This window comes from Amphiura filiformis, chromosome 3 (genome assembly GCF_039555335.1).
Source record: "Amphiura filiformis chromosome 3, Afil_fr2py, whole genome shotgun sequence".
Lineage (NCBI taxonomy): Eukaryota > Metazoa > Echinodermata > Ophiuroidea > Amphilepidida > Amphiuridae > Amphiura > Amphiura filiformis.
The window spans coordinates 971,874-997,693 of NC_092630.1; the positions used below are offsets into that span (position 1 = coordinate 971,874).

General features: G+C 36.3%; 1 protein-coding gene across 1 annotated transcript; it reads left to right on the plus strand.

Annotated features, from left to right (window-relative positions):
• Positions 1–4,531: 4,531 nt before the first annotated feature.
• On the plus strand, positions 4,532–25,820 carry LOC140147830 (protein DD3-3-like). Its single transcript, XM_072169584.1, is given in 15 exon segments — positions 4,532–4,988; positions 7,093–7,243; positions 9,964–10,041; positions 11,680–11,857; positions 12,731–12,910; positions 14,190–14,290; positions 14,292–14,383; positions 15,423–15,586; positions 16,240–16,489; positions 16,690–16,752; positions 19,345–19,502; positions 20,378–20,521; positions 21,534–21,605; positions 23,421–23,592; positions 25,548–25,820. Coding segments are annotated over 15 exon segments (2,001 nt in total). The 5' UTR covers positions 4,532–4,986; the 3' UTR covers positions 25,744–25,820.

A 25,820-nucleotide genomic window follows, 5' to 3' on the forward strand; every position in this document is an offset into this window, starting at 1 on the left:
GCTTATTTTGACTGAGTTTTTAGTCAGGGTAAGGGGGAGGGAAGGGGGGAATATGATTCTGCATTGAATCTTAAAATCTTCACAAGCTTGAGACATACTTTTTTTTTTTTTTGCCTAAATCTGTAAAAATATAATATATTTTTTGTATGAAGTATCAATGTAGATGTGTGTGACTTAAATTGATATTTTTTCTATAACTTTGGAATCTAACCTCCTTTCTTTAAAAAAAGCAACAGAAAAAGCTTCAAAAAACATCATTCAGAGATGTTTTACAGTCATGTTATAAGTAGATAGCATGTTCTTACACATCAGCGATATTCACTATATGGTTCTTTCTACCCTTTCCAGAACCTGTTTCTCTTCTTTGTAGAACCATTTAAGGTTCCACATACAGGACAGTTAAAGAACCATTTTTAGGTTCTACTTCTAACCATTTATTCTAAGAGTGTAGAGCATTGATTACTGCTGTAGTTCATCATATTCGTAGCCAGGATTTATGTTGGGGTGGACCTGAAAGTGGACCTTTATTTGGGAAAATTTGCCCACAACTAAAAAGCTGACTTTTTGATAATTTTCATTCAAAAAGTAGATGTTTATGTGATTTTTTTTCTTCCAAATTGGGACCTTTTGGGGACACCTAATTCATAAAACAGTGAATTTTTTAGTGGATTCCATGGGTGCATCACACCCCTTTATCCTCCCAGGCTGTGTGTAAGTCATGATGTTTTGTAATTAAGGTGTAGATAGTGCAAATAGATTCTAACATTATCAATGGACCTCAAAATCAAAGAATATTTTTATAAGAACTTTTTCTTTATAAAGCAAACATGATGAAATTATTTCTTAAAAGTAAATCAGAAGGATGAAATATGTGAATTCCAGATATGAAGAGCTTATTTCCAAACCGTGTTAAGTCCACAAACCCATGTATCTGATTTCCCTGTGCGATATTGCAATGCTATAGGTATTATAGTTTTAGTTGAATGCACCATTACAAAGCAAACACACAGTAATAATACTGTGTGGGCCTTTGTTTCCCAAATGAGAACAATAGTCTGCATATTGTTATGCAGCATTGTTATGGTAAATAGTAGCTTGTAGAGGGTACAACTCATTGTTGCTAGTGTCAAACTTGTGAAGGTAATTGTGATTGTATCACACAAGTAAATGAGACATATGGGGTTGTGGACTTAACACGGTGTGGAAATAAGCTCTTCATAATCAAAAAAGATCATACCTTGATCAATCACTGATTAAGCAAAACCTTAGTTTCAATGAAACAAATGATTTTTATCATGTTAGTGCTGTTATCATATTTACCAGTACATTGTCTTTCACATTTTTAAGTATAAATCATTTCAGAGTCTGCAGGTCCAGACTGTGGGTGAAAAGGTTGTTAATAAATTTGTTAACTAAAAACTTTACAAATGTATTGTAAAATCTTCTTTTACCTTTTTGAATGTGTGTACTGCTGCTTACTGAACGAGATCTCCAATTAACAAACAAACAAACATACAAGCCCTAACAAATAATCTGAATGACATTGATGCTTCAAAACAACTAGAGAAGAAAAAAAAATGAAGCAAATAACCATTAACTTTTACTCGTATTTTTCTGGGAAACAAAATGTGATCAGATTCAACTTTGTTTGAATTCACTTCAACCTAGTGATCTGTGTCTTCATGGAAGTGGCAATACAGAAGCTGTTCTAGCTTGCTGACAATTGTCTAAATTGTGGGTTTAAAGTTTCAAAAAGTCCAAAACAATAGTTAAAACTTAAACATGGCAAAAACAGTGGACTTTAAACATTAAACTAAAAGTAATTCCTCATTCTCATTTTCTAGGCTCATTTTTTCATCAAGTGAATCAGTTTTTCTGGTATATATAGCAACTTAGATATCACCCTAAATCCTGGAGCACTAGCCCTAAACCGACTATAACCTGGAACCCTAGTGCTCCAGGAGTGTTATATGTTGACAAAATCTCAATTTTGCAGTATATACCCTTCATAGTGATTCCACTGTTGAGCTAAATATGGAATTACAAAATATTGATTTGATGTGATGACAAATAATTGATTTGTACAAATATCTAAATGGTTATAAATCAATAAGTTGTGATGTATTCATAGAGTTGCCAAACCCTTGATTTGGTAGCCCAATTGGGTGACCTTTGACAATTTTCCCCGTGACTTTTTGATGATTTCCTGCACCATAGAAACTGATGGTTCAGATCAAAATTTGGTAACTTTTTGGTAGCTTCTTGTCCAATACAAACCAATGGTTAAGTTGAAAATTGGACAACTTTTTAATTATTTGACCCACGATTTAGGCTAAATTTTTGGCAACTCTGCATTAAATTGACATTATAACCATGTGTGACAATGCAGTACTACTAAAATGTACACAAAATAATTGATAATTATTGCTTTAGTTTATGATTCAAGCTACAAGATTTTTAGGTAGCGAGATGAAAATGCATACTGTATTACCATCGAGATATAAATAAATATCTTGATGGTTAGACCAATCATATTTACATATTAATGGAAAACATTATACACCATTGCTATACACATAACTGAAGACAAGTTGTATAAGAATACCGTAAGTTTTACTACTATTTACTATTTTATTCTTGTTACATAGCTTTACATGTTCTTGTATTTTTTTTGCACATAAGTCATAGTTTACTGGTGGGGGGGGGGTTGCATCCCCAAAATGGGGTAATTCTATTATATTGGTCAACTTGAAACCACTTAGTTCAGGATAGCACAATTGCTGGTCCGTAGCCAAGATTCATAGGGGGTGCAAGGAACTAAATAGTGGACCTTTAGTGAATTTCTCCTTCAAAAAAGGGCTACCTGAAACTCTTCCCAAAAAAGCAAACCTCTTAGGAAAGTTTTGAAGGGCCAATTTTCAATGTTTTTTACACTCTTAGAAAAAACAGTTCTAAGTAGAACCTAAAATAGTTTTTGAGCTGTCCTGTATGCAGAACCTTAAATGGTTCTACAAAGAACAGAAAGAACAATTTCAGACCTGAAAAAGGTTCTGGAAAGATCAGAAAGAACCATTTTTGGTTCTTTAAATTTTCAAGAACCCCTTTCTCTTGAGGCTACTACATACAGGACAGCCAATAACCCTTTTTTCTAAGAGTGTACAGAAAAGGTGGATCTTTTTATTGGATTGGCATTATTTTGTGGGGGTGGGGTGGTGGGGGTGTGTTGATGCGTGTGCACCCCATGCACCCCTCTGACGGCATTGCATATCATATATGATCCATTCTTAGTCAGTGGGAGTGGTCTAGTTCGTAGACACATTTTTGATTGGACAATCGCAAGATTTGGTGCCGTTTATCAGGCCAGACGACCCCACGCCATTATGCGTCTTGATAATGCCATACACGCTTGTAGAGGTGCGCGTATGTATTGCGCTGTAATGCGAGACTAGTGCGGAATACGTGACGCGCTAGCAGTACGCATAACAGAATATGTGAAGTTGTAAACAAGTTTCGTTCATTTTATAATGAGGGAGTTTTATGACGGTAACTTAGTTTTTGCTTTAAAAATTGTTTACAGTTATTAAAAAATAATATTTAACTGACTAAGAATGAGAATAAGCGATAGGAATTTTTATTTTGCCTATATCTCTACCTATGATAGCGACAGGCAGGTCCAATATTTTTATCGTAGTGGATACCGCCGCGCTGGCATCCACTACTCAAAATATTGGACCTGCCTGTCGCTCTATCACACGGTAGAGGATAGGCAAAATAAAAATTCCTATCGCTTATTCTCTAATTCCTGGATCAAAACCATTCAGGATATCATTACTCAACAATTTAACATACTCAATGGTTAATCTTGTTTTAAACCAACTCACTTTTATAAAGCTGCTTTTTCAATTAATAGTAATCACTATTTTTGCTCAAGCTGAGTCCAGGATACTTATCACAAGTGGACATTATGAATCACTTAGTGGTCCACACCACAGTTAGGATATGCTCACTCGCCAGTTACCCACTGGCCCGGCCCACTGGTAGGATTTTCAGACTTTTTAAAACCAAACTTTTAAAGAGACATTTCCCAGATTTTCTTTTATTAATTAATATTATTCTAGTCAGACCACTGTGTCCAGGATATCTATGGTCACCATTACATACTGTGATTCATTTTGGTGATTGAAAGTAACATATGGTATTCCCTCACCAGTTAGGATACCATGTGAACTTTTTTTTGTACCAATCATGAGATGATTACTTTCGGGGTAATAGTAATGGAAATAGTACCACAATAGCCATTTTAGGTAATAATAGTCTGGAGTACAAAGACTGAGTGACGCATGTTTCCTGAATTAACCTGCCAGTGACGTTTGTGTCTGACTCACCGTGTATCTGATTGCGATGGTGACTTTCCAAAAAGTTTGGGTATTAAGTTAAATATTTTGTTTTTGTATTTTTTGTAAGTTAATAGCTTGTTTAAATATTTCTCATTTTACATTGTTGGCAAAGTCAAAGTAAGTAAAAAAAACAACAACAAAAAAACACCAAAAAACAAAACAAAACAAAAAACCTTTTCCACAACAAGCACTTAAAATACTGTTAATTATCATCCTAATACTGATTTATTGGGTTATTTATTGTATTTGGCAAGACCTGTTTCCATGTTCAAAAAACACAAAAATAAAGGAACTGCAAAAATTGAACATTTATACCAGAATATCAGTCATGCTTTGCACCTTGACCTGACGTATATGTATACACAAATCAAAGTCATACTATTTACATGGTTCACTGAATCAGGTTGTCTTGTATAAGGAAGTGCTTTACACCAAAGTTGCTGGTGTAAATGATTGGTATAATTGTGTTGTTTACATGCAAGCTGTTCCTATAGTATAGTTGCTGTGTGATTGTAATGAATAGTGGACCAAACATATCAGGGTCATTACTAGAGCTGAATTGAATTTGGCAGTTTAATATTAATTATTAATGTAAGTATTTCTTGTGAATTTAATTCAACTTGTTCAGTTTCAACTAATGTACATGTATATGCTGGGGTTATTTTTTGTGATCACAGTTGTACAGTTCATCAAGTGATAATTGGCTACCTTGTGTCCAGGTTAGTTCAGTTCCATACATGTAGTTTACTCAACATCGGCGTGGATCATATAGGCCTACCTTGCACGATTTGTGATAAATTTGATGGCCGCACAGACTGGTCCTATAAAGTTTGCTAGTACGAAAATCAGTTCACTAGCCCAAAACATAAAAGGGTTTGCTAGTCCAAAAGCTATAGTAGGGGTTAGGGTAAGGGTTCAGGTTAGGATAAGGTTTATGCGGACGTTTAATGTTAATTCAGATTAGGTCTAGGGTAAGAGTTAGGGTTTTTAGCAAACTTTTATTTTCACCTTAGGATCAGCGAACCTTAGGACTAGGGTATGTAGACCAAATTTGACTACATATCGACTGCTCGGAGCTGACCCAGAAGTGGGTAAGTGCAGTAGCTACCCCGGATAGCTACCCTGTGAACATAGGTAATTTGCACACCGTCTGTTGTACTCATCTACACATGGCAGCTATTGCACTTACCCAGCAAACACAAAAACGTTTTTAAATAAGTTATATTTTGGGTTTTGGTTTAGGTAAAAACGTTTTAATAACATTAAAATGTCGGGTTATATAAAGGTCATGAAATCGTTTTCAAACGTTTTGTATGAAAACACATTGCAACACTATTTTTAAAATGTTTTCGAAATGTCATTGTAAACTATTTTTGCAAACATTTTTGGCCAAATATTTTGTCAACACTTAAATAACATTATGTTAAAATATTAGCACCCAGCAAATACAGAAATGTTCTTAAAATGTTTTTTACAAAACGCTTTAATAACATTTAAACGTCGAGTTATATAAAGGTCGTGAAAACATTTAAAAACGTTATTGTAAATATTTTGGGCAAACATTTTTTGCAAAATATTTTTCAACCCCAAAATAACATTCTGCTTAGAACCAAGTTTTCAAAAATGTTTTTGGAATGCTATTAAAACGTTTTTATACCCTTTATATAACCCGACATTTAAATGTTTTCTGTAAAACATTTGTGTTTTCTGTGCAGTAAATTACCAACAAATGTTGTTTAATGTTACGAAAACGTTTTATACCATTAATGTACCCTTTATATAACCCGACATTTAAACGTTTTCTGACAACCTTTTATAACCTTTTGCGAATGATGTCAAAAACGTTTTGTGTTTGCTGGGTATCCACTGGCACTGAGCAGTCGATATGTGTTCACGATTTATTTGGGGGTACAGACTTCAAAAAAGTGGTTCTTTTTCGATTGAAAAGTGCAAATTGTAAATTAACGGACACCCGTATCTCAAAATTTCCCGTAATTTTTACGGGAACCAGCCATAATCAAAACACCTTTTTGTGATTAGAACCACCTACCTACCTCCACACACACCCCCACATCTACATGTAAATACTACAAACCCATGTGTATCACTAACAACCACTTAATCCTGCTTAAACACACTGAAAGTAAAATTAAAATTCCGTAATTTTACTGGTCCCCGTAATAGTATGGGGAAACCACTGGCAGCAAATTTTTCGGTCATCCCGTAAAAACAACAAATTGTTGAATGTGTTGGGTGATTGTGTTGGCACGCGAGGGGTCCAAGGTTTGAATCCCATGGGTGCCAAGTGACTTCTTTGTTCATTGTCTCTCCTTTTTCATTTCTTCTTGAACTTAACTTCCGATAGCAAAACGCAGGGTACGATCAGTGTTAGAGTTTAAGTGTCACCAGAAATGGACCATTATAACAAAGTGTAAAGTGTGTGCTATTAATTAATAAAAGGAAAGTTGGGTTACTCCTTTATGTCATATTACATGAAATTAAAATTAGTATTAGGATTAGGGTTAGGATTAGCTTACACGAAATAATAATAATTACTTGAAGGATCAACTGAAAGTTGGACATGAATACAATTTATTTGATGCATTTTTTTTACCACAATTTTCCTAGATCCTTGGCCTTTTAAATCATTACCACGTACGTAAGTACTTTAATGTTTTGCTTGTATCTTTTGCAGGGGCACCATGAGATTTCTACTAGGCCTTCTAGGCACATTTTTGGTTGCTGTCCATGGCGATATATACATGCATAATCCAAGAGGGTCAAATAATAGATTGAATGAAAAGTCGGCCAACAGAAAGAATGCGAACAGATGCTTTGATTCACAGGTAGGTTAGTTATTTTTTTTTTTTTTCGTATTTGGCGTATTCCTGGACCTAGCTAGAGCTAAAGGCTACAATCATTAATGGTGACTTTTAAAAAAACCATTTTGTTTCTGCAAAGTTATAGTTTGTGTTCATGTCATAGTCTTTTAATGATTTCAAAATGGATATATAAATCCAATGTATTTTAAAGTCATTAATAATAATAGACTATGACATGAACACAAATAACTTTGCATATTGAAGACACAAAATGTTTTTTGGGGGCTTTTTTTACTTTCAACCTTGAAAGATCCTAGCATTTAGCTCTAGCTAGGTCCAGAGATACTCCAAATCAGAAAAAAAATTTTTATTTATTTAAAACAAAAATTTGAAAAAAAAAGAAATTGGTAAGGCCTTAAGGTTAAATACAATTGATTTTCAAGGCTTGATTCCAGAGGGGCGTAAGTTAATAATGGAAACAGCCATGCAGAAAAGAATGAAGGGGTGCGTACAATAGTGTATCAATCTGAACTAGGGCCACGGACAAACCATGCTCGTGGAGTCATCCTATAGGCCCTATGTTGCAGGGATAGGGAGGGGGCGACCATGATAGGACCATATGGGCTGATGGGGGGGGGGGGGCGTTGATTGTGTGCAGCCGTTTTCGGCAATTTTCCTTTGGATTTTCTAAAATTTCAATTTTCAAAATTATCCTGGATGATAGGCCTATCTGTCGTGAAATAAATCAATGCTTCTATAGGCTATAATAGGCCTAGTAGGCCTACTTATACCCTGATTATGCAATACTGATATAGGCCTATAACAATAACTACAACAACAATAACAAAACCAACAACTAATATTTTGATATAACTAATTTGTAAAAATATATTCATAGGCCGCGCGCCGCGCCTATTAGACTAGTATAGCCTAAAAATTCCTGAATTATATAATGAAAAAAACGGGCAAAAACAATCAATCGCTGCAGTCAGAAAGAAAGAAACGAACAAGAAAAAAGAAAAAAAGTGAGAGAAAAATAAAATAAAATAAATGGAATGGACCACATAGGGACTCGAACACGTACCAAAGTTTTCCAGCTCAAAACTATAGTATTATATAGTCGAACGTGAGCCCTGTGCGCTAACCGATTGAGCCACTGGGGGATACATGAAATTGATCGATCTCAAACTAACTATTATGGAATAGTGCATACCAGGCTCTTGATAAACAAGCTCATTACCGCTGTAACGGTCGGAGGTATCAATGGCAAAAAACCTCGTGTTTTGCAAAAGTAGCTTAAATTTGGAGTGAAATTCAAATGGTAAAGTAAGCGACAGACATTTGAGAAATAATGTAGGCAGTTAGAAATCAAAATTAACGTTCCACAATCCAGATATCGATAATGTAACATAACAGTGTTTTGTGGTACAAGATTCTCGAAAATTGTTCCCAAAAACGGACTAATAAAATTTAATCGGTACTGTATTTGGTTCTTCCCCATGGCAACATTATTTCTTTGGTCGATTTGTAGTACAATACAAAAAAGGAGAAAACAATCACTCGATGTGGTTTTATACGGAGTTTAACGTTTGAAAAAACTGCATGGAACGCGTTTTTGATCTTGTGAACATGGTGCGTAAAAATGATTTAAACGAAGGATTTTCAAACGGATTCTAAAAATTTGTATAAACACACATAAATAATGTAAAGATACATCCATGCACCAACATTTGACTCACTGCGATATTTGATTGCTGAGAAAACGCGGTTTTAGAGAACAACTTTATACGTCTTTTATACGTTTTTTATACGTTTCTTCGTGTAACCTTAAGGGTGGTGGAGGACAAATAAACAACTTTTTGGGGGGGGGGGCCTTAAAAGGACTTTCTTTCAGAGATCTGTCAAGAACAAAAAAAATTGGTAGAATCTGTCAAATTGTCCGAAGTTGCTTACAAATGGTTGATAAATCTATATGAGGTATATAATTAGTACTAAAAACAATGTGAGGACCCTCCCCCCACCCACTCCCCACCACCACCACTATCTCGATTCTTGACCGCCCGGGCGAAAACAAACTGGGATCTACAATTCACAATTTTATTAGGTAAAAAAATATTTCCGTCTGCAAAATATGCTGAACACCCCCACCCCCCGTCCGACTGGTCTAGCGACAGCCCTGGTGATATGATGACCCAATAACTTGGTTACAAACCCTAGGCCTTTTAAAAGGGCATTTCGTGATCCACAGCATCATCCCCCACTTTTCTCAAATATGTACAAAAAATTTCTTGCAGATTAATTCGTTTAGCAAAGATATCGTAAAATTTGAATTTCGTTCTGGTATACCAGAATGAAATTACAACACATTGTCTATGGACCAGTGTAATACACATGCATAACTCGCAAACGCAAAATTGGAATCAACTGAAATTTTGGAAATGAGCTTTTTTCATGGATATCTACTGAAAAATGTCATAAAAAGAGGATGCTAGGATCACGAAATACTCCTTTAAGAGTATTCTCTCTCAAATGAAAAGATTGGTGTTTAATCTTTAAGTCTGTGGTGACTGCATAATCGGAAAAAGATTGAATATTCAATATTCATTGAAGAGAGAAAATTTACCCTAATTACCAATGCCCTAATCATAAAATGCCCTATAAATCCTAACACTGACTCTTTTTGGACTAATTACCCTTTGGACTATTCCCAGATAAATATGAAGGAATGATTGATTTTATTGCAGAATAACAACAGAGGAGGATATAATGTAGGAGATGCTACAGACGCAGCTGCTCAAACTGAAAACCAGCAGTATAACATGGTAAGTACTAGTATAAGTTTGATTGCATGTAATTTTAGTCGATTTTAGTCATAATGTACAATCATTTTTTATAAATCATAGTGAATTTTGTTAATTTTTTTCAAACCCGATTGTTTGGCATATTCATAATGTTTACATAATGTCCCAACTTATTGGATTCAGCCAAATTCAATGTGCTTATAAGAAAAATTTGAATATTTGAAATATGGTCCTTAATTTGTAAATTTCATTTTATTTGCTGAATTGACTTTTGTTATCAAATCCACTAGCAGTGGCGTCAATCTGTCTTGAATAGTGGTGGGCGAACATTTGGTCTAAATTGATGCCAATGTCAGCTACAATTCTCTGCTTATAAAAGACTCCATCGTCGAAAAATTTATGATAGGCCTAGTCCTTGAGTTGTATTTGAATTTGATGTTATATTGAAGTTGGAATTTTGTTGTAAAGTTTTGATCCCATCAAGACAAACTACAGGTCATATTTTCATGTGACCGATTTACATTCTATAGCCCTGGATTTGAGGTGGTCCAAATAGGAACTTGACATCCGCATCAAGTTGTTATCTTTCTCTTGAATGAGGTTGTTGTTACACCACCTATCACTGCTATCACTTCCTTGTAACATTTGTGGGTTTCCTGTTAACACATTAGGGTGAAACCTACAGGTATTATTGTCTAGGGTGGAATTCAGCGGATTAGTTTGTATTTATTTCAGAATTTTCTCTAGGATTATATAGAATTTTTATGAGCTAAAACACTCAAAATCTGTCCCATTCAGTCAGTTTTATTTGAGCACAAAAACAGTGGTTTGTTTTTAGCTATTTTTGTGCAAACTTTTGCAAAATATATTTCATATGAAAGTTGGAACTTTATCGAATAAGATAATGTGAAAGTTTGCACCGAATAGATGAGGAAGCAGGCTCACTCACCATTCTCTATTCTCTTGTTGGACTTGTTTATGTATATTATTGTAACATGGTTTTGAGCATAGGTTAATGAAACAAAATACACCTTACCATTCCAGGAAATGATAACATGTTTGAATTTAGTATCAAAGTAGCCAAATTCAAGTGATATTTTTATATTTAGTCTGGGAGAAGTTTCTAACTCATTATTATAAGGCCGTTATAATAATATTATAATAATAGTACAGTTGTTGAAATGAAATGATTCATAATTTCAGTGGCATTGGAATAACTGTAGCAATTTAGACAGGTGGTTTGGTTTGTGGGTAGGAATGTGTCCCTGAAAGTTGGAAAGTGGCCCCATCAATATACCAATTTTCCACAATATTTTGACCAATTGACTTATCCGTATACCGTAAAACCTCATCTACAAGCTTTTATATTGTTTTTGATGAAAGCTAAATTAATCCAGATACTATCCATTGACAAAATTATAATATTATGGAGTTTGAGCAAATTAATTACTGATACAAGCATACAAACAAGTATTATTGTAAGACCATCATTTGTATTGGCATATTTACGGCTGTTTCGTATTAATTTAACTTTAATCTAAAACACTCTATATGCTTGTAGACAAGGTTTTACAGTAATTATATACCAAAATTTGCCCATCATTAGAATACCAAATGTTCAAAAATGATCACTAACTCATCAACTTTTCTGTTACACAGGAATACTTCATGAGTGGTAACTACAAGCAGTACACAGATGGTGAAGGAGTATCACAACTGGTTATAGAATGGACCAACCAGCATGGGTGTGGCGGTAATGAAGACTCAGATCCACATAAACTCAACTGTAATATGGTCATCCAATATCTGTGTCATGAAGATAACTTAGGTGCTGCAGGTATTAAAGCGATTATTAGGCCATCTTAATTTAATAGTTCGTCTCAAAGCCCTGTGCGCGTTAGTGAAATCCCCCGCTTTGCAATAGTAAATTTGCTCGCTTTTTGCATGTTTAATCCGCTGGATTGAGTAAGTTTTTGCTGCTGTTTAAAGGCCCATTCAGTGATTTGCTCAACTGGGCGATAAAAAATCATCAAAATTCAGATTTTGGTACCTTTGTCATTGGCATCGATGTGCTAATAGCCTGCTAGGGGTTCAGCCAAAAGCTGCATATTTAAGACAAAATAAGACATTTTACATGAATCTGTAATTTATAGTATATAAATTAGCTACATGTTTAAACAATTTTAATTTTTTTACACTTGTGCTGGGATCACTGAATGGGTCTTTAATTTCCAAAAACATGGCTGTCTATATGGACTGCCATTTTGCAACTAGATGTGAAAATTTAATTCCAAATTTGGTGAAGAATGTAGTGAGCTTTAGCTGGGGCAGCGCTACACTGGGCATTGCCCTCCCCATTTTTTTCTTGCCCTCAAAATTATTATTGTGCAAAATTTGTCAGTTTTGCCCTCCCAAATTCACTCCCCGAAAAAAATCCTGACGCTGCCGCTAAGCTTTAGGAAGGCATTGTTAGCATATTTATTAACCCCTGAGCACTACCTGCCGATCTAACATTGCCTCTGATTGGTCAATTACATGATATCTTCATTTTAATCACCAATCAGAATGGAGCTTTGCAAATAATTCACCCCAATTTTGCTGATTGGTCCAATTGATAATGAAAACTTCTTTATGGCCAATCGGCAGGTAGTTCTCATGGGGTTTTAACTCTATAGTGATGGTTTCTATTTCTATTTGTCATTATTTACAGATACAGACAGACTAAGAGATGGAACAAGCACAGATACACAGAAACACACTCGGATTAAGGATCTTGATGAAACACCTGCAAACGCACGGGATCGTAGGGACGGGGATGTTGATCAGGATGAGTGTCTACAGGAGCCATGGGATTGGTATGATAAGTGCTATAACAGGGAAAGAAACGCTGGTGAGTACAGGTGCTCCCCTGCTCCTCATCATGATCATGGACTGCCTGTAGCCCTACATTTTAGGCCATCGTTGGTAAAAAAAAAAAAAAGACAATAGAAAATTCTGTGTGCACTGCTTGTGCAGATTGAAGAAACAAAGTACATGTTTCACAAATGTGGGATGTGACCTTAACTTTTAATATTTGTATAAAGGCCTAAATGTGCCATTAAAAAATGTTGCAAAACCCCACCCCTCACCCCCATAGATTCCTGAGTGAAAAAAGATTCTTTTGCAGTGGGCAACAAAATTTGGGGTCAGTAATTCACAACTTCCATCAGCTAAAAATATATACAATGTAGGTATGTCCCAGCAAACACAAAGTCTTTTAAAACATTTTTTTAAATCATGTCATAGGTGATAGAACATTTAAGCAGGGACCTTGTATGGAGGGACTGGAAACAGCTTCCACCCATTGTACCATGCGAGTTGCTGGTTTACAACTTATCCTCAGTTGAGCAAGCATGAATAATACGTTAATCGATAGACCCTGGTACGATTCCAAGCACAGTTACAACACAGCGCGTGGCTTGTCTTGTACATTGCGAAATGGGCATACATGTTTGCCTATAAATGACAGACTCTAGAAATGCCAACATAAATCTTCAAAGAACGTCATCTTAAGAATTATTTTAGTATCGAAATCAGTAGGAATACCAAGCGTCACGGTATACACATTCCAGAAAAAATATAATTTTGTTTGTTCTAGCATTCTGTATCTCCATAAAATTATAAAATTTTGTCTCCAAAATCCTATGTAAATGATTCTCCATGCTACACAGAAATTGTGTTCGACAAAGGATAGATATTTTACACAATTTGACATAACTTAAAAAGATATTGGAATATTTTGATGTGTTTTTGATATTTTATAGGGCAACATGAGTAAATAATAAAATTCGAACATTGCGCCCTCGGCGCAACTCGCATACAATCGAAGGTCGTAAAAAATAATCTGATAACAATAGCTTGACAATAGCTATCAATAATCCGTTTCCAGTCCCTTTATACACGGTCCCTGATTTAAGTAACTTTTAAATGCTGGGTTATTAAAAGATTAGGAACATATTTTTAAAAAAAAATTCTATACCAAAATTGTTTTGTTTTTAGTTGTCAAAATGATACTGTAAAACATTAAAAAAATTTAAAACAAATATGTTTACAATATTTTACAAATCTGTTAAAATACGGCTCCTGCCATTGGACTCACCTTAAAGGGTTTGTTGGTATTCAATCAACAGGTCTCTTCACGGCTGATCAGAACTTGAACCAAAACAATGGCAATGGATACAGCTCGGCAATCTACACTCGTCAAAATCCAAATGGGAACCGGCGTGGCTACTGAGTGTCCTGAAGAACGTGACTATTACCCTTATTGGCATCCCTCCCCATGGAAAGATGCTGCTATCCTTGTTGATGATGAAGAGCAGTGTGGGTATGTACATTCAGTGTATTCTTAATATTATTGTTATTTGGTATACCATATGGTTTCACTATACAGCATATTGTTGAAACCGGGGTTGAAACCCTTGCCCTAACTCTATAATTATAATTCGTAATTACCTTTCACAGTGTACATTGTACACATGCATGACCAAGATATTTTCAAAGCATACCCTAAAGAATTTGTCCTTACGACCACAATACACCCCTAAACAAGATTTAGTGTGATTTCTTAACAAATTTTACCCCATACAGGATTATACCTGTAAGATATATATACCCCATAGCAGGATTTTATCTGAAAGGTACCACCCTTACAGGTTTTTGATGATATTAACCCTTATAGTACATATTTTTGTTTATAATTTTCTAATATTTATGCTTGGGTGATATTCCTAAATGCAAAAAATGCCAGGAAGACGCTTTGTGAAATAACAGAATCCGAAAATGACTCCTAAAGGCACCAACTAGATGTCTAAAGACAACCCTTTTCCTTGAAAACAGGCGTTTTTGACCCTCTAAATGGGATTCGCACGATTCACATTCATTCTCTGAAAAGGACCCTTAAAGCAATATTGTGTGATTTGCATAAAAATAGATTCCTATTTAAATAAGAAAGAAAAAACAGTTTACCAACCCAAAGTGTTACAATTAAACAAGATAACAAATAAACACAAATCCTGACCGGCACACAACCCAACTTAAATAAAAAAGCAAGGGAATGTGCCGACATGGGATTCGAACCCATGACCTTCCGATCAATAGAGCGGACCGGACGCTCTATCCATTAGGCTACCAGCTCCCACTGATAAACAGTAGTTAAAACTGGGTTTAATGTCGAGATATACAATACACACAAACAAATATTACGTAAAACAAATATTATTCAAAATGCAATTCAATATGTCTGATGTGCTCTCAGGTTTCACAAAAAATGTGTGAAAACATCGCTATCCGAGGGGTATCCGAGCCCTTTAGCATTGGTATGGGTTCAAATGTTTTGATCTTTGATCTTGATGTTTTTCTTGCAGATATTACAAGAATGAGAGTTACAATGTGAAACCTAAGTATGAATGTGTAGAGAAATACGGCAATGGTAATCGTAAACATTGGTCTCGCTATAATAATGAAGCAGACTGTAAGGCTAATGGCGGAGAATGGTTGGCATTCACTAACTACCTAGAAAAACATCCAAGTAAGTTTTCTATGTGGTGTTTTCTACTTTACATGGAGGCCTATTTAAAACAGTGTAATTCCAAGTTTTGAGTTGAATTAGTCAGTGTGGATATTAGAAGCAAGAACATATCACAACAACCTATAAAAAAAACCTACGTATCTAAATATTTTGTTAAATTATTTTGATGTACAAAAAAATGTATTTTGATGTATATTTTAATGTGACCTGGGCCTCCTGGAAGAACAGAGGATACCTTAAAGCATCCTCTCACTATGGACCACAATAGCCTCACCCCAATGGCATAGTCCAAAAACCTCAATTAAACAATCATAGTGCAAAATTTGACCTCAAGTTGCAGAGTATGAGTTTTTGTACCCAAATTTTCAAACGTTATTCAATGGATGTACAAAATTGGGGTTAAAGAACAGCTGTGCCCAGATAGATGAACATGTTGTGGATCCTAGTGTCTGAATGAGTAACCCAGGCAAAAGAAGAAATAAAACAAACAAACTAAGAAAGGTCAAAAGTGCATGTTACACAAAGAAACACTATGTCGCTCACTTTCAGAGCGCATACATCGATCAGAGCAAGGAAGGCTGTTCTTTTTTGCAAGCGATTATAAGTCAGTAGGCATATTTTATAACTTTATGCATAAACTTGTTTTGAAACAGATGCAGATAACCTGGATGAAAACCAATGCAAACAGCAATCTGGTAATGGTAACACATATATATGGGGTATCCCTGAAGGAGAAAAAGAACCAACATGCCTACTAGCCCTAGATCCACCAGAATGTATGCGCGCACCATGGACACGTGTCAATCACCTTGGTAACACACGAGGGCGTACAGCTAGCAGGTATAACTGGACAATACCACACTTTCCATCCGGGACGGAACAGAGATGCATTTTGAGAATAAGGTACATATTATACAATGATCTATATTTGACATCCATCAACAAAATTATTTTAAACCAAACTACTATTTGACACCTATCATAAAAAAATTAAGACAGAACTATTATTGTTTCACATCATAAAAAGCTAAAACAACTATAGCTATACTACTGTCATTTAGAAATTAAGACATGCAAATAAAGATGAAATGTCTTTTTTTCAGATACAATATTAGTACTGATGACTATGACCCCTGGAACACCGATTCAAGTCAGAATCAAGACATGTGAGTATACATTATATGGATGCTTTTCATATCAATTGTGTTAAGGCGACAAAAAAAGAAAACCCTGTTCTACGGACCCGACCGACCCAGATTTTGAACAAATTGGGGAAAAAAAATTTTCTGTATAAATGAATGCCGACCCAAATTTCGGAAATTTCAGGAACAAAATTTTTTTTTGTATTTCCTCAAATTGCAAATTATTTACAGATTTTGGTGAATTTTTTTGGTCATTTCCAAAAAAAAAACCTTGAAAGGTCCGTCTGCCCTTAGAACAGGGTTTCTTTTTTTCGTCGCCTAATGCACAATGGTATATCATGCACTTTTCATCCCGATGTGGTATGTGATGTCAGTGAACATTTCACACACATTGCACACACTTGAAATAAAAGATGCTGAATATAGATATGTGTGCGACAAATGGTACAGTGGTGTTTTGCATGTTAAATTAGCTTTTAAATAATATGTGACACAATCTGGTCCATGGGGTCAAAGGAGGCATTTTTGACAATTGAGTTACTGTAATTATTACATTATACAGTGGAAACTCGTTAATACGAGATCGCTTAATGCGAGAAACCGCTTACTACGAACAGAAACTCGTGGTCCCGATTTTCCCTAGTCAAAGCTTTTGTTTTCTATTGTTTTTATGATGGATAAAACGAGCTAATTTCCCAAGGTAAATTTATGATGTAAATCATGTGAGAAATTGACAAAATACTCGCTCGAGACATCACTTTAGCGTCAAATGAGGATTCCGTTTCCTATTTTTAGATGTTATTAAATCAAGTCATGACGAAATTTGCCATATAAGGCCAATTATTGCTGACGACATTATCAGACTAGCTAATCGCAAACGCGAAGTCCGCCCTTGGATCAAAAGTGGGAAACCCTTCAAGGCATGTTTACTAGCTGCTGGAAGTAGGGGAAATCCCGATATCGCCGTATAATTGTTTTATTTGTTTACGATAATCAGCTTGAGAAAATCATCTGAATTTCATCAAAAAGCTGTGAGAAAAATGCCTCTTACCGAAAATCAAAAACAATTATTAGCCTATCATACCGATTGAGGGAATTTCGAACTGTGACATTGCTCGGAGGCTGCAAATCTAGTATAAAATAATGAAGACGGCTATGCAGACTCGACCAGTGAAGTTTTTTGCGTGTACAGCCCACTGAGCCGACTTTAGGCTTAAACACATGCAGTCTTCCGACACATATTTTGTACCTGACTTTTAAAAGCGAACTCCGCTTAATGAGCTAAACATGCCGACCCGGCGATCTCAGATAACGAGTTTCCACTGTACATACAATAGGCTATCATTTACTGAAAAATGAATGGTCCAGCATACTTGGTGCTAAAGTTATGAAGTTTTTTTGAAGTCTATTTTCTTATGTATTTTATTGTTTTTGTACTCCATATATTTACTTTTATCTCAGTTTCAAATTTGCCGCCTTTGGCCCCCATGGACCAGATTGTGTCACATACTATGATAATTTGTGTTTCAAAAATACATCTGTAACTTCAAAATTCTTTCATTTTCTATTGATTTTTGGCATGTTTATTTCATAAAGTCTTGGTGACTTTGTCTGGGTTTTCTGGGAGCTGATCTTAAATTATAAGTCACTTTTTAAAACGATAGGCATATTCTATTGCACCCCGTACACCCACTTTCAAATGACATTGGGCTATTCCATTTAAAATCCACACTCCCTCTGTGGAAGATTTGGCCAAAGTCTCCCACAGAGGGAGTATAAGTTTCGAATAGAATATACAATTGGGTAACTTCCACATGAAATACTCACTCCAGTTGTAGAAGATATAGGTAAAGCCATAATACAGGGGGAGTATGGGTTTCAAAAAGATTAACTCTGACCAATTACATTTGAAAAAAATACTCCCACTGTGGAAGATATTTTCAAAATCTTCCACAGGGGTAGTGTGGATTTTAACTGGAATAGCCCATTGCAAAGAAAGGTGCAATGAGCTATTCCACTTGAATCCATACACCCCCTATGGAAGACATGACCTTATAGCTTCCACACATGCTGTGCAGATTTTAAATGGAGTCACCCATTCGGGTAATCCAATTTGAAATTCACATTCCCTGTGTAGAAGATAAAGGTCATATCTTCCATAAGGGGTGTAGGGATTTTTACTAAAATAGTCCAATTTGGACATAAAAGTTATATGAGGTCTTTTAAGAAAGGGCATTTCGTGATCCACAGCCTCATCCCCCCACTTTTCTCAAAAAATGTTGAGATTTTTATACCACTGGAAACCTCTGGCTACATAATGTTTATGTACCAAAAATTTCTTGCAGATTAATTCGTTTAGCAAAAATATCGTCAAATTTGAATTTCGTTCTGGTATACCAGAACGAAATTACAACAGTGGCCTATGGAGCAGTGTCATACACATAATCATGCATAACTCGCAAACACAAAATCGGAATCAAGTGAAATTTTGGGAATAAGCTTTTTTCATGGATATGTACTGAAAAATGTCATAAGGGTGCTAGGATCACAAAATACTCCTTTAAGCTCTATGTGGTAATGATCTACTAATGTACAACACTGTTCATTTGTCGTCAGTATCTTTGGTGTCCAGTCTCCTGTTCAGCAGAATCCCTATGTTGATGTAGCAGCAGATCACCAACCTCTTAGATTAGCCATCAATACAGCGCAATTTGGAAGGACCTTCCAAGATAGATCACATGTCTTCAAGATTGTGCCAAGACCTGAAGTACAAGGTGAGTGTGTGTTTGTGTGTGAGTGGGGTTGTGTGTGTTGGGGGTTCTGGATCATCAGTGCCGGGCATCAGTGATCCACAAAAATGGGTATAAATATTTGCAATTTCCAGAAATAGCTTGAAAGGGAAGGATGTGTCTTTATAAATTATCATGATTGTATTTCTTTAAAATGAAAAATGGATGAAAAGGAAGAAACCCATAATATACGAAGCCCCATTCAGTTGGGTGTTGCAGTCAGTGGCCATACATTCAGAAATGGCACTTGCAGGGTTTGTTATCACATTATGTATAGTACTTTATGGGTGGTGCAATAACCCCAGGGTGATGAATTTTCATAAAGGTCTGCTAAAATTGCTTCTCCTCCCCTTTTAACAGGCCAAAAAATCTTTTCCCCCACCATTTTGATGTGCCATAACAAATCCCCCCCCCTTTACACATGCAAGATTTTTGGGAACCCAAATTAAAAACCTTATATTGTCTTATCATATGATGTGAGTGCAGCAAGCAGGAAATTTTGCATATTTGAACATGTTCTAATGTTTTTCTACAGCTTTTTAGGGCGTAATATAGAAATGGTGCTCAAAACATCTGTGCCAAATACTGCTTGCCCCTCTTTCGACCTTTCAAAAATTGCTTGTCCCCCCTTTTACCAAGAAAGGCTTGCCCCCTCCCTTGGCCTGCCAAAAATCTTTGATCCCCTATAATTCACCACCCAGTGGATACACGTGATTATTTCACAACCCCTTACAAAAAAAAAAGATTTCTAATGATGTTTTGATTCATCCATGGCACAGTTAGGCAAACTATTTGTTACAGAAAATCTCTAAATTTATGGTGACAGCAGATGTAAGTAAATCTTATATTTTGAATTACAGGTATAGATAAAGCAAAGATATACAACTTAAATGTCCGAGGCAAACGAGGAAACATTGTGCAGACGTACCCAGCGGTAGAATATGACTTTATACCAAATGACCTCAACATTAAAACAGGAGAACTAGTACATATACAATGGACTGGTGAGTTTCTGTAATGGTATTGATCGATCGATCAATTAATCAATCAACCAATCAATCACTCAAAGGACTGCCAATCAATCCAGGTGACAATCAATGTGTCAATCAATCAATCACTGAATTAAATGATCAATCAAGGTGTCAATCAATCAAGGTGTCAATCAATCAATGAGTCAACCAAATAAGTTGATTTTACACTCTTAAGAAAATATGGTTCTAATAAGAATCTAAAATGATTCTTTAGCTGTCCTGTATGTGGAACAGGGTCTTAGCTAGCCACCCGTCTGGCCGTCATTTTAGACGGCCAGTTTGCTCCTGGGACGGGCAAAATTAATGCCTTTGACAGATGCTATATCATAAATTGTATGTTTTGAAAAGCTAATTGCCCTTTTTAGTAGACCCAAATTGTAGAACAAGGCCATATCAGCACATATTTGAACTCTTTGAACCCCCAATGGGCTATAGATGTCTGGTAAATATTTTAAAGGTCAAATTAGGACAGGCAAATTTATTCAAATGACGGGCAACCCTCAATTTCTAGCTAAGACCCTGATGTGGAACCTCAAATGGTTTAACAAAGAACAGAAAACATTTCTGGAAAGGTTAGAAAGGCCCATTTTAAACTTGAAAAGGGTTCTGGAAAGGCCAGAAAAAACCATTTTGGGGTTCTTTCAATTGTCAAGAACCCTTTTCTCTTGAGGGCTCTATAGATGAATCCGACAAGCCACATTCCTACACCTCACTGGCGGCCATAGCTGGGGGCCATCCGTCCATTTTACACGACGCCAGTATCATAGACGTAGAGCGTTTACTGCTCCTGTGACGCCGCGCAAGTGTTACACGCTCCAATGCGCTTGCGATAGTGGGACAGCAATAGCCAATAACCCTTTTTTAAGAGTGTATACATAAAAACAGTTGAAGATAATAGTGATTCAGAAGGTGCATGTCGGATAAATAATTTTACAATGCCATCTTTTTATGCATATTTTTATGTTTCCTTGATATGACATTTCAGGATCTAACACACATAACAATGGCAACCCAGGGGGCGATGGACAGACAGGTGATGCAGGAGAAGGGAGAGGAGGTAAGTCTAATAACTGGATCTAGACTAACACACATAACATTCAAACAATGGTAACCCAGGGGGTGATGGACAGACAGGTGACGCAGGAGAAGGGAGAGGAGGTGTATTCACCACTTCATTTTATTGATCCTAGTCAAGTTTAGATATAATATAATTGGAGCTAGAGATAAAAAAAACAAACTATATTGTATTTGACATCACCTGACAAGAAACAGTTTGTTTACGATTTCTTGTGGTGATTGAAATTTCTGAATGCAGCGGATCACAGGGCATGGTATTGGCTCAATATATGTGAGATCCCAAGCCTCAATGTAATGGGTTTTATTTTGATGATTTTTCCTGGGGGAATATCAAAACCTTTTTGTTTTGGCCTATTATTTGTCATTTGTATAGATGTGACCAGTGGCTTCCTCAACTCATTTCTTATAAGATCAGTGTATTACCCTCCCGGGGGGGGGGGGCACTCACATGTTAAGGTGGTACAGGTATGTGCGGCGGTCAAGGGTCCCTTTTTCAGGCTCTCCGGCAGTTCCCTAAGCCCCACATTTGAATCTAATCCAGTTCTTTGAGCCCCAAACTCTGACAATTGTAGCTCTTTAAGCTCAAATTTGGAAAAAAATTGGAAATTTTTAGCTCAACAGCCTATAATTTGGCCCAAATTTCAGTTCTTCAAGCCCCTATTTTGCCCGAAAATCAGTTCTCAGTTCCCAAAGCACACCCCTACCAAAATTTAAGTTGAGTGCCCCCCCCCCCCGGGATTACCCTCCAGTCATTATTTTTAAAGCAAAATTACTGATACTAGAAAAATATGGCCTGAAGGGTCCGATATGCCTTATATTGAATAAATGAACTATGGTTTATATATCTATCTCCAGTCAGCTGCACTAGCTTTGAATTTTAGTGTGTGCTATGTTAGCTTAGTGTTACATATTTTTTTGTACACGATCAAAGTGGCACATATGTACTTGCAAGAAACAATGCTAAACCAGCGCAGCACATGCTGAACTTCAAAGCTAATGCTGCTGACTGGAGGTAGGTAGGTATATAGACTATATCAAATATGTGATGTGCTGCCCACAAAATTGCGACATCTGCCTTTGATTAAACAATAGAACTCATACCGTAAACGTTCGCCTAATGGCGCTCCTGGGCTCCTGTGCCTTGGGGTAAATTTCATGTACAATTAGGGAGCTCAATCCTCTAAAAATCCCAACTAGAATTAAGGGTATGTGCCCTTATTTGCTGGTGGTATTTTTTATGGGAGGGCACTTTTAGTTTGTGCCCATTAGGCTAACGTTACGGTATATTGTTATAATTTTATTTCCAAAGTCGTGTTTCAAAAAAGTCCAGGGGGGCCACTCAAGTATGATAGTGTACACATAATGTGACCACATGTTTTTACACCCCCGAAACTAGTTTTATCCTACCAGCAAATTTAGCCCTTTAATAAGGTAATTTAATATAAAATTTACCTCCTAATGAGTTTTTGGCTAGTAAAATGCAACAAATGGACCCTTTTTGGACTCCTAATTTACCAAAAATTTGAAAAGGTACCCTAAACAAGTTGTTCAGTTTCAGAAAACTACCCTTATTCTTGAAAATCAATGTTTTTAGACCCTACATCACACACGTAACTTGCCTGCCTATTTTTGCCTAAAAAAACACACCTCTTGTTACTTGTTTTGTTGGTCATGAATGGTAACAGACCATTTATGTGAGTGCCCCCGGCAAAAAAAAGTTGAATGAAATTAAGAGCTGTTTGTCTCATCATTGATCTGACTGAATTTCATGTTTTAATTCTGTTTCATTTGTTAGGGACGGATCGTAACAACATTGTGGAGATTCCGACACGAAATGACAACTACCCGTTACCAATTGAAAACACTAACATGTGGAAGGGTGCTGAGGTTATATGGATCTATCATGGCAAATGGGGTCTATCAGAAACAGATCTGGCAGTCAACATGGCCAGCTCAGGATACTATCAGTACGTATAAATTTGACATTAGGCGACGAAAAAATCCGTTCTACGGGCGGACAGACCTTTCAATTAGGTTCAGTCAGAGCTTTTTTTTCTTCTTTTTTTTTTAAAGAAAATGACCCAAAAAATCGCCAAAATCAGTAAATATTTTGCAATTTGGGGAAAACCAAAATTTTTTTTGAGAAAATGACCAAAGAAAATCACCCAAATCAGTAAATATTTTGCAATTTGGGAAAAACCAAAAAAACAATTTTGTTCCTGATATTTTCGAAATTTAGGTCGCAATTATTTGAAACGGAAAAATCTGTTTCCCAATTCTTGTAAAATCTGGATCGGTTGTGCCCGTAGAACAAGGTTTTCTTTATTCGTCACCTTATAGCCAATAGGGCTGTTAGTTCTAAAAAGTTATCGGACCAATTGAAAAAAATCACTTGCATTACTTCCACTGATCTATACTATCTTCCAGAGAAAAATGATTGTCACTTGCTCTGATCGATGCATGCTGCCTGATGAGTGACATAGGCAGGGCTTTGTGTTCCAGGGGGCACTCGACTTTGGAAGTGACAGGGATGTGCGGACAGCAGTTCGAAACTAGGGGTCTTTCGGTGAGAGCCTAGACACCGAAAAGCGGGGGTCTTTCAGTGTGAAGGTTCCAAAAAAGGGGGGTCTTTCCGTGAGACTGGGGAAAATCTGACCAAAAAGGAGGTCATTCAGTGAGATTTTGGGTTAAGAAATAAAAGTTGAGAACATTTTTCCAAAAATTTTCAAGAAAAAATGGGGTCATTCAGTGAGAGATTATCAGAATTTTCCCCAAAACTTTGAAAAAGGGGGTCTTTTGGTGACAGGAAAACAAACAAGGGGTCATTGGGTGAGAGGGAGTTCAGTAAAACAAAAAAGGGGGTCATTGCGTGAGAGCGAGTTGAAAAATGGGGGTCAATGTGGCCGCACATCCCCGTCACCCATTTTTAGTGAGTGCCCCCAGGCTGAAGTTTGACCGTTTATTTATCACTTTTAATTTTCACTAAAAGCCATGTTGTAATATTAGTTTTAATGTTAGTTTTTCATCATCAGATTTGTCCATTTTTAATTTTGACCTGAACGGATTAGGTAAAACAAAGGAAACCCTACTTAATACCAGTGCATAATGTCACCAAGCAATGCATGTCACTCTGTCTATCATGACTAAGTTTGGTTATTTTGACCTTCCCGCACGCCATGTACGTACAGTTTTATATGGGTACGCTTTTGATTAATATTTTGGTCATAAAACAATGGTTTGTTAACAAATCACAGATTTTGTCAGAAATACATCATATTAGACTTTTTATATGGATATCTTAGTTCATGAAACTACATTACATCTAGAAAAATTGAGGGCTGGCTTGTGAGAAAATATTACAATATGGCTTTAAAGGGCATTTCGTGATCCACAGCCTCATCCCCCACTTTTCTCAAAAAAGTTGAGATTTTTATATCACTGGAAACCTCTGGCTACATAATGTTTATGTACAAAATATTTCTTGCAGATTAATTCGTTTTGCAAAGATATCGTGAAATCACAACGCATTGTCTATGGAGCAGTGTAATACACATAATCATGCATAACTCGCATAAGCATAAAATCGGAATCAACTGAAATTTTGGGAATAGGCTTTTTTCGTGGATATGTACTGAAAAATGTCATAAAAAGAGGATGCTAGGATCACGAAACACTCCTTTAAGTCCCTCAGGTTAAGAGTGGGTAAATAGATTTTCTGGGGGAAATTGGGGGACCCCCCCCCCCATAGCACCGCCACAGTTGACTGAGGGGGTACATCTTAGCCTATTTTTTGTACAACAATCCGCTTATCAATTCATGTAGAACACAATAATTGCTTCATGTTTGCAGAGAAGATCTTCTCTGATATTTGTGTGAATGTTTCTTTCCACGACTGACTGTTTTTGTTCACTTCTATTTCCAGGTGTATGACAGCAGCAACTTGTCAAGGTCAATCGGCAGAAACAAAGGGTAAACTCAACAAATTGCTGGATAATGCACCAGCATCATATCAGGGCGCCCTGGTCAGATTTGCACCGGGAACCTACCACTATATGGGATCACGAAATAACAACTTTTCTAATCGAAGTCAGAAAGGAACGTTGACTGTTAGAACATGATGAATTATATATACATGTGTGAAAGTTATTTATGCAATAGCTGTCTTCTTTTAGAGGCTGTGCAATAATTATAAGCC